The sequence below is a fragment of the Melanotaenia boesemani genome, chromosome 9 (assembly GCF_017639745.1).
Source record: "Melanotaenia boesemani isolate fMelBoe1 chromosome 9, fMelBoe1.pri, whole genome shotgun sequence".
NCBI lineage: Eukaryota > Metazoa > Chordata > Actinopteri > Atheriniformes > Melanotaeniidae > Melanotaenia > Melanotaenia boesemani.
The window spans coordinates 35,664,074-35,684,095 of record NC_055690.1 but is presented as its reverse complement, the minus strand read 5'-3'; the positions used below and the strand labels follow the sequence as shown (position 1 = coordinate 35,684,095).

Sequence of the window (20,022 nt, the reverse complement as noted above, 5' to 3'; positions counted from 1 at the left end):
CTCTATGCATTCATAGGAGTACTTTACTTATTCATATGAGTACTTTACTTATTCATAGGACTACTTTACTCATTCATAGGAGTACTCTATGCATTCATAGGAGTACTTTACTTATTCATAGGAGTACTCTATGCATTCATAGGAGTACTTTACTTATTCATAGGAGTACTTTACTTATTCATAGGAGTACTCTATGCATTCATAGGAGTACTTTACTTATTCATAGGAGTACTTTACTTATTCATAAGAGTACTCTATGCATTCATAAGAGTACTTTACTTATTCATAGGAGTACTTTACTTATTCATAGGAGTACTTTACTTATTCATAGGAGTACTCTATGCATTCATAGGAGTACTTTACTTATTCATAGGAGTACTCTATGCATTCATAGGAGTACTTTACTTATTCATAGGACTACTTTACTCATTCATAGGAGTACTCTATGCATTCATAGGAGTACTTTACTTATTCATAGGAGTACTTTACTTATTCATAGGACTACTTTACTCATTCATAGGAGTACTCCATGCATTCATAGGAGTACTTTACTTATTCATAGGAGTACTCTATGCATTCATAGGAGTACTTTACTTATTCATAGGACTACTTTACTCATTCATAGGAGTACTCTATGCATTCATAGGAGTACTTTACTTATTCATAGGAGTACTTTACTTATTCATAGGACTACTTTACTCATTCATAGGAGTACTCTATGCATTCATAGGAGTACTTTACTTATTCATATGAGTACTTTACTTATTCATAGGACTACTTTACTCATTCATAGGAGTACTCTATGCATTCATAGGAGTACTTTACTTATTCATAGGAGTACTCTATGCATTCATAGGAGTACTTTACTTATTCATAGGAGTACTTTACTTATTCATAGGAGTACTCTATGCATTCATAGGAGTACTTTACTTATTCATAGGAGTACTTTACTTATTCATAAGAGTACTCTATGCATTCATAAGAGTACTTTACTTATTCATAGGAGTACTTTACTTATTCATAGGAGTACTTTACTTATTCATAGGAGTACTCTATGCATTCATAGGAGTACTTTACTTATTCATAGGAGTACTCTATGCATTCATAGGAGTACTTTACTTATTCATAGGAGTACTCTATGCATTCATAGGAGTACTTTACTTATTCATAGGAGTACTTTACTTATTCATAGGACTACTTTACTCATTCATAGGAGTACTCTATGCATTCATAGGAGTACTTTACTTATTCATAGGAGTACTCTATGCATTCATAGGAGTACTTTACTTATTCATAGGAGTACTTTACTTATTCATAGGAGTACTCTATGCATTCATAGGAGTACTTTACTTATTCATAGGAGTACTTTACTTATTCATAAGAGTACTCTATGCATTCATAAGAGTACTTTACTTATTCATAGGAGTACTTTACTTATTCATAGGAGTACTTTACTTATTCATAGGAGTACTCTATGCATTCATAGGAGTACTTTACTTATTCATAGGAGTACTTTACTTATTCATAGGAGTACTCTATGCATTCATAGGAGTACTTTACTTATTCATAGGAGTACTCTATGCATTCATAGGAGTACTTTACTTATTCATAGGAGTACTCTATGCATTCATAGGAGTACTTTACTTATTCATAGGAGTACTTTACTTATTCATAGGAGTACTCTATGCATTCATAGGAGTACTTTACTTATTCATAGGAGTACTTTACTTATTCATAGGAGTACTTTACTTATTCATAGGAGTACTCTATGCATTCATAGGAGTACTTTACTTATTCATAGGAGTACTTTACTTATTCATAGGAGTACTCTATGCATTCATAGGAGTACTTTACTTATTCATAGGAGTACTCTATGCATTCATAGGAGTACTTTACTTATTCATAGGAGTACTCTATGCATTCATAGGAGTACTTTACTTATTCATAGGAGTACTTTACTTATTCATAGGAGTACTCTATGCATTCATAGGAGTACTTTACTTATTCATAGGAGTAGGGCTGCAACTAATGACTATTCTGATTGTCGATTAGTCACCGACTATTAAAACGACTAGTCGACCAATCGGATTATGTATCTCATGATTATTATATATGGATCTTATTTCACTTTCAGCTTTGAAATCTTGCATGAGGTTGTTAAGTCCGACGTTCCTCCTCTTTAAATGTTCGAGCATTGCAGACATACTTCCGTGGTACACAAAGTCCGCTTTACAAATCTCACATGCATTTAATTTATTTTGTAAGTTTAACGTGAAGTTATCCCAGACTTTTAACGTTCTCCGCCGCGGTTTTCCTCCCTGGTCCGCCACCATATTTTTCCGCTAGCGGACTTTATGGCGCATGTGCAACTCTCAGCAGAGATAAAAAAAAAGAAGACGATGTGTCACTCTGTATTTTTTTCCCCTCTTTGCGCATGTGCATTGTGCAACTCTCAGCAGAGATAGGATTAGAAGACAATGTCTCACTCTGTAGTTTTTTTTGCTGACAATAGTCGACGGCTAAATTTGTTGTCGACAACGTCGACTAATCGTTGCAGCCCTACATAGGAGTACTTTACTCAATCATAGGAGTACTTTATGCATTCATAGGAGTACTTTACTCATTCCTCTGAGTACTTTACTCAATTCTAGGAGTACTTTATTCATTCCATGGACTACTTTACTCTTTCGTAGGACTACTAATACGTAGGACTACTTTATTAACACCTGTTGATTTTGACTCTTCTGTAGTAATCTGACATTTCTCAGCTTCCTGTAGAGACCTAGATTACACATACAGCCTGTGTAGTTGTGACGACAGACTTCATTTATTTTAGGTATGTCATTGATGAGGCTTTGTGATGAAGACATCAGCTGTTGAGCCGAATGTTCTTTTTAGAACCAGAAACAAGAGAAAAGAGGAGAAATCATGGACCTAAACACAGCTTCAAATTCATCGTGCAGATATGACGCTGGGCCCAACCCCTCACTCTGAAGTTTGGAGCTACTTTGGTGAATTCGACCCCCTGAAACCCAAAACCAAGGTTGCATCATCACCCTGACACCCTCTAATGTTCTGCAGCCTGTTATGAAACTGTGCATCGATACAGGGCCTTGGTTCATGCTAAGAACAGGAGTGAAGAGTGAGGAAGAGGAGTGAAGGGGAGAGAGCTTCATACATGGACCAGATCCCTGCTAAACATTTTCTTTGGAGTCAAGCCCAGAGCTGCACACTGCTTCCAATTATCTCTCTACCTTACTCTCTCACTCGCTCACACTCAGGAGAGTTTAGTGGAAACCAACCGGGCGGAGGAGGGGAGGGGGAGGTCGTTTTCTTCTTCCTCCCTTTTTCCTCCAGTGACTCTTGTTTTCACTCGACCGCAGAGCAAGAAAAGGAGAGCGAGAGGGGCGAGCGAGGAGAGCTTTGGGAGTTCCTGGCCATGCAGCAGACTCAGAAACTCTGACAGAAACTCTCAACATGCTGCAGCTGCCGCTCGGCTGTTTTCTGTCCTTCTTCATGCTCTTTGCCTCTCCTCTGCCAGCTGATGGACAGACAGGGGGAAGAGGAATAGAGAGGTTCCAGGTGAAGTTCACGCCGACCATCTGCAAGGTGCACTGCAGCCAGGAGCGATGTGTCAACCAGTGTGAGAGGGGCAACGTGACCACACTGTACAGCGATGGAGGAAGGAGAGACGACTCTCATGGACAAGGCTTCAGAGTCTGTGAGTTTTACTCTTCTTGTGCAAATGCCAAGAAAACCCCTTCTGAATATCGGCCATGACGCAGAAGCAGGTTTAAGTCTGGTTTAAGTCAGAATGAACAACGTTCCTCTAACATGCAGTGCCACCGATGGCCACTAGATGCTGCTCTACCTGGCTGGCATCAAACAAGCATCAGTTCCTCTTCAGAAACACAAGGTCGATCATTTCAAAAACGGGTTGTAAAATTTCTGCTCCGCTAATACGATGTGAATGAATCTGCATGGCTTTCATGTTCAGATAAAAGCTGGACGCTTAACCATGGAAAATGACAACATGCTCACCTGGTGGAGTGGTATTAAAGATGATGCACGGATGTAGAGATGTAGAGATGCACTGCAGCCTTCTGTCTGAAGGGGCTGGGTGTGCTTGTGGGTTAAAAACGTGTAGGGAAGCTGATCTTTCTTTCTCTGCATGGCTGTGTTGCCAGATTCTGCTTCTTTTTAGGAAAATATTCAGGAACATTTTAGAAAAAAATTTTTTTTAGGACAGCCATCATAACAACATCACAACATATATGTATATCTATCTATCTATCTATCTATCTATCTATCTATCTATCTATCTATCTATCTATCTATCTATCTATCTATCTATCTATCTATCTATCTATCTATCTATCTATCTACTATGGTCTGGGTAAATACTTGATTCTGATTGGCTGGAGGGTGTCTATTAAAAAGTGATAATAGACACCTTTAAAAGAAGTTCTGGTCAAATAGATTTATTGCTATAAATTATTGCACTGACTAAACAGTAGTTGGTAACCATGGCAACAGAAACTCAGATGCCGGGCTGCAGACGTGCCAGATCAGAGCAGCCTGCAGGCTTATTTAACGATGTAGGAAAATATCTGTGGACTTTGCCTGAAACAAAATGTTGCATCATCCTCTGGACACACACAAGCAGTAAAAGCTCTGAAATGTGTGTCACGTCTGCGGCCGACTGAGCTGCAGGTTCTGTGTCAGAGCCGGTTTACTTGGCAACGCGTCACAACGAAATAGTCCACTCAGCCGCTTCTTGTGAAAACCATAAGATTTTACCGGTAAACAACATTAACACATTAATAATTTATTTAATATGTTTTTCTTTCTTAATGGACCATGGTATAAGCGGAATAATGGCCACCTCGTCAGGCATTATCCCTTACATATATATTAGGACTGTCAAAAATAATGCTTTAACGGCGGTAACTACTTCATGTAATTAACTGCGTTAATATTTTTAACACATGCGTGTGACAAGCCCCATACATCCGTCACTTCTCTGTTAATGACAGCAGGATGTGGAGAGGCGAGATGGAAAAAGATGGATCTCTGAGTGGATTTGGGAATTAAAAGAACATTGATGGAGCACGACAGGGGCGTTGCCCCCTTGGAGGATAGGGGTGTGTTGACACCTACACTTTTCCCGCATTTTTAAAAATACTTTTCATGCATTTTGCACAAACGTGGCTGGCCTGGTGGCTCTCTGGTTCTCTCTGTGTCTGTGCAGCTGCTTCCTCCTCTCATGTTGTCTCGTGATAAATCATTAAAGCTGTTGGTGATCAGCTGATCAGCTCTTCTCTTTTGTTGCGTGTATGGATCAGCTGAGAAGGAGGAAGCTAGCGGTTCGTGGTTCACATCGTCACATATTTACCCCAAAGTGTTGTTGTTGGCAGGACCTTCTCTAACACAGTAGCTGACGACAGAAAGTAGCTGTGGAAAGGATTTCAGTAATGCAGGGGCGGGTCTAGAAATTAGACCTGTTTTAGGGCTAGATTTGAAGAAATATTGAACTCATTATTACAACTAAAGTGATCTTCTAATGTAGAAAAGTGAATAAAAACTTGTAAAACAAGCAGCCAATGATTTGTTTTATCAGAAGGTGTTTACTTTCGGTGATGCTGCTGTGTGTGTTTTTAATTTTTTTTGGTTTATATATATATATATATACATATATATGTATATATATCCATCCGTCCATTTTCTGCCGCTTATCCGGAGTCGGGTTGCCGGGGCAGCTGCCTAAGCAGGGAAACCCAGACTTCCCTCTCCCCGGCCACATTCACCAGCTCATCCGGAGGGATCCCGAGGCGTTCCCAGGCCAGCCGAGAGATGTAGTCCGTCCAGCGTGTCCTAGGTCTTCCCCGGGGCCTCTTTCTGGTGGGACATGCCTGGAACACCTCACCAGGGAGGCGTCCAGGGCTCATCCTAACCAGATGCCCGAGCCACTCACCTGGCTCCTCTCGATGTGGAGGAGCAGCGACTCTACTCTGAGCCCCTCCTGGATCACCGTGCTTCTCACCCTGTCTCTAAGGGAGAGCCCGGCCACCCTGCGGAGAAAACTTATTTCGGCCACTTGTATTCACGATCTCGTTCTTTCAGTCACTACCCACAACTCATGACCATAGGTGAGGGTAGGAACGTAGATCGACTGGTAAATCGAGAGCTTTGCCTTTTGGCTCAGCTCCCTCTTCACCACGACAGACCGATCGCATCACTGCAGATGCCGCACCGATCCGCCTGTCCATCTCCCGCTCCATCCTTCCCTCACTCATGAACAAGACCCCAAGATACGTGAACTCCTCCACTTGGGGCAGGACCCTATTGCAGAAACGGAGAGAGCACTCCACCCTTTTCCAACTGAGGACCATGGTCTCGGACTTGGAGGTGCCGATTCTCATCCCAGCCGCTTCACACTCAGCTGCAAATTGCTCCAGTGAGAGCTGAAGATCACGGCAATGCGGACCAAGCTCTGACACCAATCGTACAGGGCCCGGACAGCTCGTACAAGCGAGTCCGGCACTCCATACTCCCAGAGTACCCCCCACAGGAGTCCCTGGGGGACAGGGTCGAATGCCTTCTTCAAGTCCACAAAACACATGTAGATTGGTTGGGCAAACTCCCATGCCCCCCTCAAAGACCCCGAAAAGAATGTAGAGCTGGTTGGTTTGACTATCCGATGGACCCTCCTCTCAAGCACTCCTGAATAGACCTTACCGGGGAGGCTGAGGAGTGTGATTCCCCTGTAGTTGGAGCACACCCTACCACCCCAGTCCGTCAGTCCAGGGGAACTGTCCCCAATGTCCACGCGATGGTGCAGAGGCATGTCAGCCAAGACAGCCCTACAGCATCCAGAGCCTTAAGGAACTCTGGGCGGACCTCATCCACCCCCGGGGCCTTGCCACCGAGGAGCTTTTTAACCACCTCAGCGACCTCAGCCCCAGAGATAGGAGAGCCAGCACCAGCTACCCCAGACTCTGCTTCCTCATCGGAAGACGTGTTGGTGGGATTGAGAAGGTCTTCGAAGTATTCTCTCCACCGCCTCACAACGTCCCGAGTCGAGGTCAGCAGCCCCCCATCCCCACTGTACACAGTGTTGACGGAGCACTGCTTTTGCCTCCTGAGCCGCCGGATGGTGGACCAGAATCTCCTCGAAGCCGTCCGGAAGTCATTCTCCATGGCCTCTCCAAACTCCTCCCATGCCTGAGTTTTTGCCTTAGCGACCGCCAAAGCTGCGCTCCGCTTAGCCCACCGATACCCATTAGCTGCCTCTGGAGTCCCACAGGCCAAAAAGGCCCGATAGGACTCCTTCTTCAGCTAGACAACATCCCTTACTGCCAGTGTCCACCAACGAGTTCGGGGGGTTACCGCCACGACTAGTACCGACGACCTTACGGCCACAGCTGCGGCTGGCCACCTCGACAATAGAGGCACGGAACACAGCTCATTCGGACTCAATGTCCCCTGCCTCACCTGGGACATGGTTGAAGCTCTGCTGGAGATGGGAGTTGAAATTCTTTCTGACAGGGGACTCTGCCAGACGTTCCCAGCAGACCCTCACAACACGCTTGGGTCTGCCCGGCCTGACTGGCATCCTCCCCCACCATCTGAGCCAACTCACCACGAGGTGGTGATCAATTGACAGCTCCGCCCCTCTCTTCACCTGAGTGTCCAGGACATGCAGCCGCAAGTCCAACGACACGAAAACAAAGTAGATCATCATACTGCGGCCTAGAGTGTCCTGGTGCCAAGTGCACATGTGGACACTCTTACGTCTGAACAAGGTGTTCATTATGGACAGTCCATGACGAGCACAGAAGTCCAACAACAAAGCACCACTCGGATTCAGATTAGGGGGGCCGTTCCTCCCGATCACGCCCCTCCAGGTCTCGCTGTCATTGCCCACGTGAGCAGTGAAATCCCCCAGCAGAACGAGGGCATCCCTGGAAGGAGGGCGTCCCCCGGAAGGAGTGCTGTCCAACAACCCCCTCCAAAGACTCCAAAAAGGGTGGGTACTCTGAACTGCTATTTGGTGCATAAGCACAAACAAAAGTCAGGACCCGTCCCCCCATCCGAAGGTGCAGGCAGGCTATCCTTTCGTCCACTGGGTTAAACCCCAATGTATAGGCGCCAAGTCAGGGGGCAATGAGCATGCCCACAGCTGCTCGGCACCTCTCAACGGCAGCAACTCCAGAATGGAAGAGGGTCCAGCCCCTCTCAAAGACAGTAGTTCCAGAGCCCAAGTCTTGCGTTGAGGTGAGTCCAACTATATCTGGCCGAAACCGCTCAACCTCGCACACCAGCTCAGGCTCCTTCCCCACCAGAGAGGTGACATTCCACATCCCAAGAGCTAGCTTTTGCAGCTGAGGAGCAGACCGCCAGGTTCCCTACCTCTGGCAGCCGCCCAGCTCACAATGCACCCGAACCCTATGGCCCCTCCTGCAGGTGATGAGCCCACGGGAGGATATATATATATATATATATATATATATATATATAAATATATATATATTCCCTCACCCACCCTCCCATCTCTCTTGGGTAGGCTGGGTGGCTGTTTATCTCGAGCTCGGGTCCTCTACCAGAGTCCTGGGATCTTGAGGGTCCTCCAGTATCTTAGCTGTTCCTAGGACTGCTCTCTTCTGGATGGAGATGTCTGATGTTCTCCAGGTATCTGGTGGAGCTACTTCTCCAGTGTGGGGGACACGGCCCCCAGTGCTCCGAAAACCACTGGTACTACTGTTGCCTTCATCTTCCAGGCTTTCTCCAGCTCTTCCTTGAGTCCTCGGTATTTCTCCAGGTTCTCATGTTCCTTTTTCCTGATATTTCCATGGTTGGTTATGGCTACATCCATCACTACGGCTTTCCTGCATATCCATGATCACAATGTTCGGTTGGTTGGCCACCACCATGTTGTTGGTCTGTATCTAGAAGTCAGACAGGATCTGGGGTCCTGTGATAGACCTGGGGTCCTGCCTGGTGTGGTAGACCTGGGGTCCTACATAGTGTGGTAGATCTGGATTCCTACATGGTGTGGTAGATCTGGGGTCCTTCATGGTGTAGTAGACCTGGGGTCCTGCCTGGTGTGGTAGACTGGAGTCCTGACTGGTGTGGTAGACCTGGGGTCCTGCCTGGTCTAGTAGACCTGGGGTGCTGTCTGGTGTGGTAGACCTGGGGTACTGTCTGGTGTGGTAGACCTGTGGTCCTGCCTTGTGTGGTAGACCTGGGGTCCTGCCTTGTCTGTGGACCTGGGGTCCTTCCTGGTGTGGTAGACCTGGGGTCCTACATGGTGTGGTAGATCTGGATTCCTACATGGTGTGGTAGATCTGGGGTCCTTCCTTGTGTGGTATACGTGGGGTCCTGCCTGGTGTGGTAGACCTGGAGTCCTTCCTGGTGTGGTAGACCTGGAGTCCTGCCTGGTCTAGTAGACCTGGGGTGCTGTCTGGTGTGGTAGACCTGGGGTACTGTCTGGTGTGGTAGACCTGGAGTCCTGCCTTGTGTGGTAGACCTGGGGTCCTGCCTTGTCTGTGGACCTGGGGTCCTTCCTGGTGTGGTAGACCTGGGGTCCTGCCTGGTTTGGTAGACCTGGGGTCCTGCCTGGTGTGGTAGACCTGGGGTCCTGCCTGGTGTGGTAGATCTGGGGTCGTTCCTGGTGTGGTAGACCTGGGGTCCTGCCTTGTGTGGTAGATCTGGGGTCTTGTCTGGTGTGGTAGACCTGGAGTCCTGACTGGTGTGGTAGACCTGGGGTCCTGCCTGGTCTAGTAGACCTGGGGTGCTGTCTGGTGTGGTAGACCTGGGGTACTGTCTGGTGTGGTAGAACTGTGGTCCTGCCTTGTGTGGTAGACCTGGGGTCCTTCCTGGTGTGGTAGTCCTGGGGTGCTGTCTGGTGTGGTAGATCTGGGGTCGTTCCTGGTGTGGTAGACCTGGGGTCCTGCCTGGTGTGGTAGACCTGGAGTCCTGACTGGTGTGGTAGGACTGGGGTCCTGCCTGGTCTAGTAGACCTGGGGTGCTGTCTGGTGTGGTAGACCTGGGGTACTGTCTGGTGTGGTAGACCTGGGGTCCTGCCTTGTCTGTGGACCTGGGGTCATTCCTGGTGTGGTAGACCTGGGGTCCTTCCTGGTGTGGTAAACCTGGGGTCCTGCCTGGTGTGGTAGACTTGGGGTCCTGCCTGGTGTGGTAGACCTGGGGTCCTGCCTGGTGTGGTAGACCTGGAGTCCTTCCTGGTGTGGTAGACCTGGGGTCCTGCCTTGTCTGTGGACCTGGTGTCATTCCTGGTGTGGTAGACCTGGGGTCCTTCCTGGTCTAGTAGACCTGGGGTCCTTCCTGGTGTGGTAAACCTGGGGTCCTGCCTGGTGTGGTAGACTTGGGGTCCTGCCTGGTGTGGTAGACCTGGGGTCCTGCCTGGTGTGGTAGACCTGGAGTCCTGTCTGGTGTGGTAGACCTGGGGTCCTGCCTTGTCTGTGGACCTGGTGTCATTCCTGGTGTGGTAGACCTGGGGTTCTTCCTGGTCTAGTAGACCTGGGGTGCTGTCTGGTGTGGTAGATCTGGGGTACTGTCTGGTGTGGTAGGCCTGGGGTCCTTCCTGGTGTGGTAGACCTGGGGTCCTGCCTTGTCTGTGGACCTGGGGTCCTTCCTGGTGTGGTAGACCTGGGGTCCTGCCTGGTGTGGTAGACCTGGGGTGCTGTCTGGTGTGGTAGATCTGGGGTCCTTCCTGGTGTGGTAGACCTGGGGTCCTGCCTGGTGTGGTAGACCTGGAGTCCTGACTGGTGTGGTAGGCCTGGGGTCCTGCCTGGTCTAGTAGACCTGGGGTGCTGTCTGGTGTGGTAGACCTGGGGTACTGTCTGGTGTGGTAGACCTGGGGTCCTGCCTTGTCTGCGGACCTGGGGTCCTTCCTGGTGTGGTAGACCTGGGGTCCTTCCCGGTGTGGTAGACCTGGGGTCCTGCCTGGTGTGGTAGACTTGGGGTCCTGCCTGGTGTGGTAGACCTGGGGTCCTGCCTGGTTGGTAGACCTGGAGTCCTGTCTGGTGTGGTAGACCTGGGGTCCTGTCTTGTCTGTTGGCCTGGTGTCCTTCCTGGTGTGGTAGACCTGGGGTCCTTCCTGGTCTAGTAGACCTGGAGTGCTGTCTGGTGTGGTAGACCTGGGGTACTGTCTGGTGTGGTAGAACTGTGGTCCTGCCTTGTGTGGTAGACCTAGGGTCCTGCCTTGTGTGATAGACCAGGGGTCCTTCCTGGTGTGGTAGACCTGGGGTGCTGTCTGGTGTGGTAGATCTGGGGTCGTTTCTGGTGTGGTAGACCTGGGGTCCTGCCTGGTGTGGTAGACCTGGAGTCCTGACTGGTATGGTAGGCCTGGGGTCCTGCCTGGTCTAGTAGACCTGGGGTGCTGTCTGGTGTGGTAGACCTGGGGTCCTGCCTTGTCTGTGGACCTGGGGTCCTTTCTGGTGTGGTAGACCTGGGGTCCTGCCTGGTGTGGTAGACTTGGGGTCCTGCCTGGTGTGGTAGACCTGGAGTCCTGTCTGGTGTGGTAGACCTGGGGTCCTGCCTTGTCTGTGGACCTGGGGACCTTCCTGGTGTGGTAGACCTGGGGTCCTTCCTGGTGTGGTAGACCTGGGGTCCTGCCTGGTGTGGTAGACCTGGGGTACTGTCTTGTGTGGTAGACCTGTGGTCCTGCCTTGTGTGGTAGACCTGTGGTCCTGCCTTGTTTGGTAGACCTGGGGTCCTTCCTGGTGTGGTAGTCCTGGGGTCCTTCCTGGTGTGGTAGACCTGGGGTGCTGTCTGGTGTGGTAGACCTGGGGTCCTGCCTGGTGTGTTAGACCTGGGGTCCTGCCTGGTGTGGTAGACCTGGGGTCCTGCCTTCTGTGGTAGATCTGGGGTCTTGTCTGGTGTGGTAGATCTGGGCCTCCATTGTCCTGGTACTCAAGATTTGCTCCTGTGCTGCCATGGTTGCCGCCTCTGTGCTGTCAGAGTGTAATGATATGATACTGTAATGATGTAATTTGTCCCTTAATTACCATATCATCCTAATGATAATAGAATTTAATACAAATTAAATGATAAAAAAATACAATATCAAAATATGATCAAACCTGTAGTTAATCCTCTATAATCTAGCTCACCCAGTCTGTCTCTCCTCTTCCTCTGTTGTTAATCATCTAAATCAGATTATATTACCATAAACAAACTCAGAATCTCAGCTCAGTTTTTCCTTTAGTTACAAAGTCATACAGAGAAACGTCCTCCGTGACTCACATCTGCTAGGATATTGTTGCATCCGTCTTTGACCATCCTTAGACCATCTGGAGACACAGTTTCTTCCTGGAGGAGTTGCTGGAGGCTGCGGTGTCCAGACTTAACATCACATCTTTTTCACATGAAGAACAATGTGGCAAATTAAAGCAGGGTGAAATCAAAGCGTCCTCGTCTCAGATGGCGTCAAACAAAGAGGAGGTCGGGATGAGCCAACCTGACAGAGGCTGCTGCAGTAAATCTCTGGATCATGTTACATGTGTGAAGCTGCTGCAGCCGAGTCATGTGACCTGCTGCCCGTTGATGGTTGGACCAGCTGCAGCTGAGCTAGCCAATGTTTGCATCTTCTGATCTGATCCTAGATCATCCGGCTGGCTGCAGGTCCGAGCTGTCACTGGTTTTGCTAGAGTTATGAGAGCCGTGAGGCGGGAAAGAGTTCATCCAATCACACATCACATCTTAGATTGATCTGATGGGTTTCACTATGATCCATGAAACCATGTTCTTTCTACACTTTTATGAACTTAGGAAACAACTGCAGTGATTTACTGACACATGTCCCAAACCTAAATATAAATCTGATCCATCCCTCCATCAGACCTGTTAAGGTCTGGGTTCTGAGGAGGATCCATCCTTTGGTAGGACCCGTCTTGGTTCAGGTTCTGGGGAGGTTTCAGACCTGTTAAGGTCCAGTTTTTGGGAAGGATCCATCCCTCCATCAGACCTGTTAAGGTCCGGTTTTTGGGAAGGATCCATCCCTCCATCAGACCTGTTAAGATCCGGTTTTTGGGAAGGATCCATCCCACCGTCAGACCTGTTGAGGTCCGAGTTCTGGGGAGGATCCATCCCTTCATCAGACCCTTTGAGGTCGGGGTTATGCCAGGTTTCCAACTACCAGGTCTTTGGGAATCACCTTGTTGCTGCTAAAATCCTGTTTTCTATCCATCAGACAGTCTGATCTTTGCTAGTTGTGAGAAATGTGAGCTGTAAAACAAAGACAATGAGCCAGAACAACAACTTAAAGTAACTGTGTAACCTTTACTGACATCTAGTGGTGAAGTAGGAGATAACATCCATCTCAAAGCTGATTTTATTCTTCATCAGTGAGTTTTATATTTTTCCCTCTGTGGTCGATGCACAAGCAGTTTTCTGTTTTTGCATTATTTGATAAATTCACTTCTCAATTTATCTAATGCATCCAGACACCACAGATTCTCTCACCTGAAGACTCCTGAGTGGAAGACTCTGTTGCTGAATTCATATGTTTGTTTGTTGGATTTCTAGTTTTTGTGTGAGTTGTTTTATCTGGATGGAAACTTGACTGGAGAAGAAGGGAGGAAGAAGAGGAGAGGAGGGAGAAGAAACATATGGCTTTCATTTATCATTGACAGAAACTCTCTCACACATGTTTCTGTCTCTTCAGAGGACATTTCTCTGACCTACATTTATGTCCTGAAAAAAAAAAACTCCCCTTCATAACAACGACTGTGTGTTGGATCTGAAAAGATTTTATGTCGTATATTTTGTTTTTGTCCCAGAAGAGGGTCGAGTCCTCACATGCTTGTTGCTGTAACACAATCACACACTCCAGTCCAGGATATTTTTCTGGTGATGTGTGAATGTTTAAACTAGCAGGGAGTAAGACACATAAACACCGTGGAGGACAGGGGAGGGGAGGATGATGACATGGGGTCAGAGGTCAGTCCTCCTCACAAACAGCTGTTCTCTGCTCAGTTTCTTTGACTGATGTTTAAGAGCTACCGCAGAAAAGTGCTTAAATGTTCAGAAAAGGAACGCCATGTTGTCTTACAATAAGCTATGCTAACTCATAGCATGTTAACACAGGCATGCGGTGCTGCTAGCATGGCTGCTAGCATGGCAGCTAGCATGGCTGCAGATATTGTGGACAGGGCTAATGTTACAGAAGGGGTAGGGATGATGTATTTTGTCTGCTTCAGGGCGGTTAAAGCTTTAAATACACGCTCATCAACAGCTTCTGACTGTAAATGGTGTTACAGAAACAAGCTTAGCGTCTACAGCTGTCCTGATGCCAGCTCCTGTCTCAAATCTGGGACCAGCTGCTGCTGCAGGTTCCAGGTCCAGGAGGAAGCTCAGACGGGACAAGGTCTCTGCTGCTGCTCCACAACTGTGGAATAATCTGCCTTTACACATCACAGAGCCCCTTCACCATCCATTTTTAAAACTTGTCTTAAAACCCTTTTTATTCTTTGGCTTTTAACCCCCGAGGACACTTAGTTTTGTTGTTTGATTTTATTTGTTATTTGTTTTAATTGATTTTATTTCCTTCAGATTTCACACAAAAGTTGAATTTTACACCAAGCAAAGCTCAATGCCAAAGACTTTTATGAAACTGATCAGACATTCTTTATACTTAGTAGCAAACAATTAATTTACTGAGAGGAAACTTTTCTTTCTCTTTTCTATTACTGCTGCCAATACTGACACCAGTAATGATACAATTACCAGTACCTATACCATATCAGTACGGAAACAAATACCTTCATTGGAAGGGAAATATGAAACATGAATAAAAGTAAATATAAATACATGAAAGAAATGCTTATGATAATATGTCATTCATTCATTCATTCATTCATTCATTCATTCATTCATTATCTGTACTGCTAAAGGTCGCGGGGAAGCTGGACCCTATCCCAGCATTTAACAGGTGAGAAGCAGGTACACCTGGAAAGGTAACCAGTCCATCGCAGGGTCAACACAGAGAGACAAACAACCAGTCACACTCACTCCCTGGGAGAATCTAGACCAGTTACCCTAACATCATGTCTTTGGATGGTGGGAGGAAGCAGAGAGAACCCACCATTGACTGTATATAAGGTGGGGGTGGATGATTGACACCCATCAAACTCCAAGCTGCCTGTACCTACGAGCTAACTGAGCTAACCCAGAGCTAATGGTAGCTAACCAGCTAACAGACGTAGGTGGGCTAAAGCTAAGGCGTTCTGTTAACTGGCTAAAAAAACCGCGGTTGTGCTGCACTCTCCCTTCTTGCCGAGGATGTTGGATACCTGTCAATCGTAAGGACACGCCCCTAATTATGCAATAATTTCAAGATTGAATAACATCTAAATGGATGAGTTAGAAAAAAAATTCACCCGCCTCACAGTTGTCATGAAGGTGATATTGACCTATTAATCCTAAAATGGATTTTTGTACCAGGCAATTTTTTGCACTTCTGCATTGGCTTCACATCTTACCTCTGGAGGTTGCCACTTGGAACCCATTCATACACGGGGAGAACATGCAAATTCCAGACAGAAAGGCCACTGCCCTCCAATTTGAACCTCTCCCCCAGCTGAGGCTTGAACCTGCGACCTGGTTCGAGCTGTGCTAACCACCACACCACAGTACAGCCCTGGGGCTGTTTTTTTAAAAGATTTTTTATTACATAAAAATTCTCAGAAGTTAAATTAAATAGCATTTTTTTTTCTATAAAGAACACGTTCTTTATAGAGAGGAAACTTTTCTTTGACTCAGATTTCAAGCTAACTATTAGCATCATTGTTAGCTTCTTAAGCGTGGAAGAAGCTAACATTGTTAACTTTTAAAATGTCACAGTAAAATTGGTGGTATTCTGATATTTTAAAAAGCACTGAATCTGATATTGTGATTTGCAGATACTGGAGTATTGATTTCTCTAGCTGTGTCCACTGCAGCGACCCTGAGTACAGCAACCTCATTCGTAAAAATCATGCACCCAGGTGTTGTGTTTCCATTGATGGCGAGTCATTTCACATGGAAAGGAGTTCTGATTAAACTTTTTCATTGCACAGGTGATAAACAGATTATTTGACAGTGTAAAAAGAGTTTATAAGATTTCCCGGCTTGTTTTTTACAGCTTAAACTAATGTGACTCTTATATCTGTGATCTTTTAACTTCATATGAGCCTGTTAGCTGATCCTTTGGTGAGTTTTTAATAAAAATTCCTAAAACTCAGCATTTCAGCGTCTCTTTTCCGCCCCTCAGCAGTGAAACTCCCTGTCTGGCGTTAACTCAGCTTTCTGCCTTTAAATCTCTTCTTAGGACTGACTTATCCTCTGACTTTGGCTCCATTGCTGGTATTTGAGCCTCAAGCTTAAAACATTCATCTCACACATTTTTAACATTTTTTCTGTTTAACATTTTAAAACCTGGCCTTGTTTATGGCTGAACGGCCCTCTTTCTTTCCCTCGGATCATTTTGACCCCTGAAACTTTGTGTAAACTGTGTGTTTTGTGTTATGTGTGTGTTGATGCAGGCCATCTGTAGGGCGACAGCATGGATGATAACTGCATCAGTGTTTACAGCAGAACATCAGCAGCTGTGTGTGGGTGTAAAATAAACCAACAGGACGAAGCGAAATGATCACACACGCAGCATCGAGGGGAAGAAGTGCGACTGCACATCGGTTTATTAAAGTGAAGAAGTTTTGACGAAGTCCTGCATTGTTTAGTCCTGCTGGCAGAAAAGTGTTCCTCTCAGTTTCCATTTCATTAGCTCGGACGCCAGCTGAACTCTGAGCAACATCCAGCAGCTTCCTGTGGCAGCAACAGGAAGCAAGAAGTGGCTGCTGGCATCCACTTTCACCTCCAGCTTTGTTTTAGACCCCTACACATGGGCGTGAAATTAGTTAGGGATGGAAGGATACCCAAACACTTTCCATCCCACAAAGAGCCGAGAATCACTGCTCTCTATCTGTTATAAATCCTGCCTTATAATCCACTCCAGCTATGAGTGGCTCTCCATTTTTCCAAATGTCACTTTATTGAAAGAGCTAACGCTAGCTCGGCAGGGCGGATGGATCCAAATATCAATAGTACCAATACCAAGGCTAGTATCGGTATCAATCGATACCAGCGTGATGAGATAAATATTTTTCTTGTAGAGTGTTTTGGGACAAAAAGCAGAAGAATGTGAATGAGAGCCAACCCATAGTATGTTTTGTTTCTCTTTAGCTAACTTGGACAGTTGACTTTTTTTTTTCTCAAACAGTTGTGTGATAAAAGGGACAAACAGAGTTATTTTATTACTCTGTTGATGTTGTTTTATATTGTTTACGAACAAAAAGCTTAACTTTAAATGTTTTAGTTCTACTAATAAAATTAAAAAATGTTTGTTAATAAAAATGTTTTATTTTATAATAATCTTTATTCTGCTTGTTTATAATAATGATCAATAATAAAGGCAAAATCATTAATGATTGTGAAATTTCAAGCAAAGTCATATTGGTATCGTATCAATACTTGCCCTTGATTTACTTGGTACTGGATCAATACCATAAGTTGCAGTATGGCCCAAACCTACTAGCTAGCGGTACTAGCGGTGGTTGTCTCTTCAGAAAGGGGGACATCAGGAAATAGGAATTATTTTTTATTCTTCTACTGAGTTATTAACCCTCATTGATCACTTCAATTTACCACCGTGTCGAGTCGTTAGAGGACTATTCATTCCCTCTTTCACTCAGCTTAAATCCTAATAAAAATACCAAATATGTAATTATTTAAAGTATCTTAACCTTTTAAATTCCAAAAAGGAAAGATTAAGATTAAGATAAGATAAACTTTAAACAGGGGTGCCCAAGTCTGGTCCTCGAGATCTACCATTCTGCAACTTTTAGATGCAGCCCTTCTCCAACACACCTGAATAAAATGACTGGCTCGTTACCAGGTCTCTGCAGAGCTGAATGACATGCAGATGACATTTGAAACAGGTCTGTTGGAGAAGAGTTGCATCTAAGAGTTGCAGGATGGTAGACCTCGAGGACCAGACTTGGGCACCACCGTCATAAAACCTTCACACAATAATGAAATATAATAAAATTAAAACAGCTAAAAATAAAACAGTCACTAAATGTAAAAATTCTGTTAACATCCAGCAACGTGATTGTTTCTGTTTTTATTTAGAGAAAACATTTTCATCCATCTCACACCTGAGGGGTATTGCACGAAACCAAGATAAGCGATTAAGCCGGGATATGTTGGTTATCCTGGCTGAATTTAGCCCTAAGTCGGTTGCATGAAAGCAGCTCAAACTACAGTCCCTGACAAAAGTCTTGTCGCTTATCCATTTTGTAGAAACAAAAGCTCATAACCTGACTTTAAATTCATCGATTGGTTTTAGAAATGTCTCATATGAAAGCTAAAACCCTCCCAAATTATGCTCAATATACTAAAATAAATTTGCTTCACTGAAGAAAGATTGATCATTTAATGAACACAGAAAGGTCAGATTTTGGCAAGACAAAAGTCTTGTCACCTTGTCATATGATGCACCCAATCCTAGATTACAGCCTCACCTGTGATCAGTTACTGATCAATCACTTAGTGGGTGTGTATAAAAAGAACCCCAGCACACCAGACCTTCACATCAACTGCAACTTGACCTCTGACAACATGCCTAAGATCCACCCTGAGACCAAAGTGTTAATTATCAAGAGGCTGAAGACCAGATCCACTGCTGAGGTGGCTGACACCTTCAATGTGTCTCAGCGTCAAGTACAAAGAATAAGAAAAAGATATGAAAAGACTGGAGATGTTTTTGACAAGCCCAGGTCCGGCAGACCCCGCAAGACAACTGCTCGGGAGGACCGTTTGTTGCTTCGAAAATCCAAGGCCAGCCCCTTTTCCACTGCAGCAGAGCTCCACCAGGCCTGGTCACCTCAAGTTCCTGTGTCAACCAGAACAGTTTGTAGAATCCTGTCTCGAAATGGCCTCCATGGTCGAATCAGTGCACAGAAACCAGCTCTAAACAAAAGGCAATTAAAAAACCGTGTGGCATTTGCCAAGGCCCACAGCCTGCTAAAAGGATGGACACTGGAAAAGTGGCAGAAGGTGGATTTCTCAGATGAATCCTCGGTTGAATTACATCACAGCCGCCGCAAATATTGCAGGAGACCTACTGGAGCCCGCATGGATCCAAGATTCACCCAGAAAACAGTTAAGTTTGGTGGCGGAAAAATCATGGTCTGGGGTTACATCCAGTATGGGGGTGTGCGAGACATTTGCAGGGTGGAAGGCAATATCAATAGCCTAAAATATCAAGAAGTATTAGCTACCTCTTACATTCCCAACCATAAACGGGGTCAAATTTTGCAGCAGGATGGTGCTCCATCACATACTTCTATCTCTACATCAAAGTTCCTCAAGGCGAAGAAGATCAAGGTGCTCCAGGACTGGCCAGCCCAGTCACCAGACATGAACATCATTGAGCATGTCTGGGGTAGAATGAAAGAGGAAGCATGGAAGGCAAAACCAAAGAATCTTGATGAACTATGGGAGGCATGTAAGACTGCTTTTTTTGCTATTCCTGATGACTTCATCAACAAATTGTATGAATCATTGTCGAACCGCATGGATGCAGTCCTTCAAGCTCATGGAAGTCATACAAGATACTGAATATCTATCTCACAGCACTACTACTTAATTCACTGATGTTATGCAACATATTTTTGTATTTGAAGTAAATTATTTGTTCAATTTTCTGTAGGCGACAAGACTTTTGTCTTGCCAAAATCTGACCTTTCTGTGTTCATTAAATGATCAATCTTTCTTCAGTGAAGCAAATTTATTTTAGTATATTGAGCATAATTTGGGAGGGTTTTAGCTTTCATATGAGACATTTCTAAAACCAATCGATGAATTTAAAGTCAGGTTATAAGCTTTTGTTTCTACAAAATGGATAAGCGACAAGACTTTTGTCAGGGACTGTAAACCCGGACAAGTTACTGTGGTGATTTA

The 20,022-nt window shown here is 45.5% G+C and overlaps 1 protein-coding gene across 2 annotated transcripts in view; it reads left to right on the top strand.

Moving 5' to 3' along the window:
* Window positions 1-20,022, top strand: part of LOC121646282 (latent-transforming growth factor beta-binding protein 1) — a 97,188-nt gene that overhangs the window by 28,908 nt on the left and 48,258 nt on the right. The window contains exon 1 of one of the 2 annotated variants that reach the window (XM_041995188.1): window positions 3,379-3,721. The exons of the other annotated variant lie outside the window; for it this stretch is intronic. Coding sequence (XP_041851122.1) covers window positions 3,478-3,721 — 244 coding nt within the window. The 5' untranslated portion in view covers window positions 3,379-3,477. Of the gene's footprint in view, window positions 1-3,378; window positions 3,722-20,022 lie in introns of those variants that run through there. 2 annotated transcript variants of the gene reach the window in all.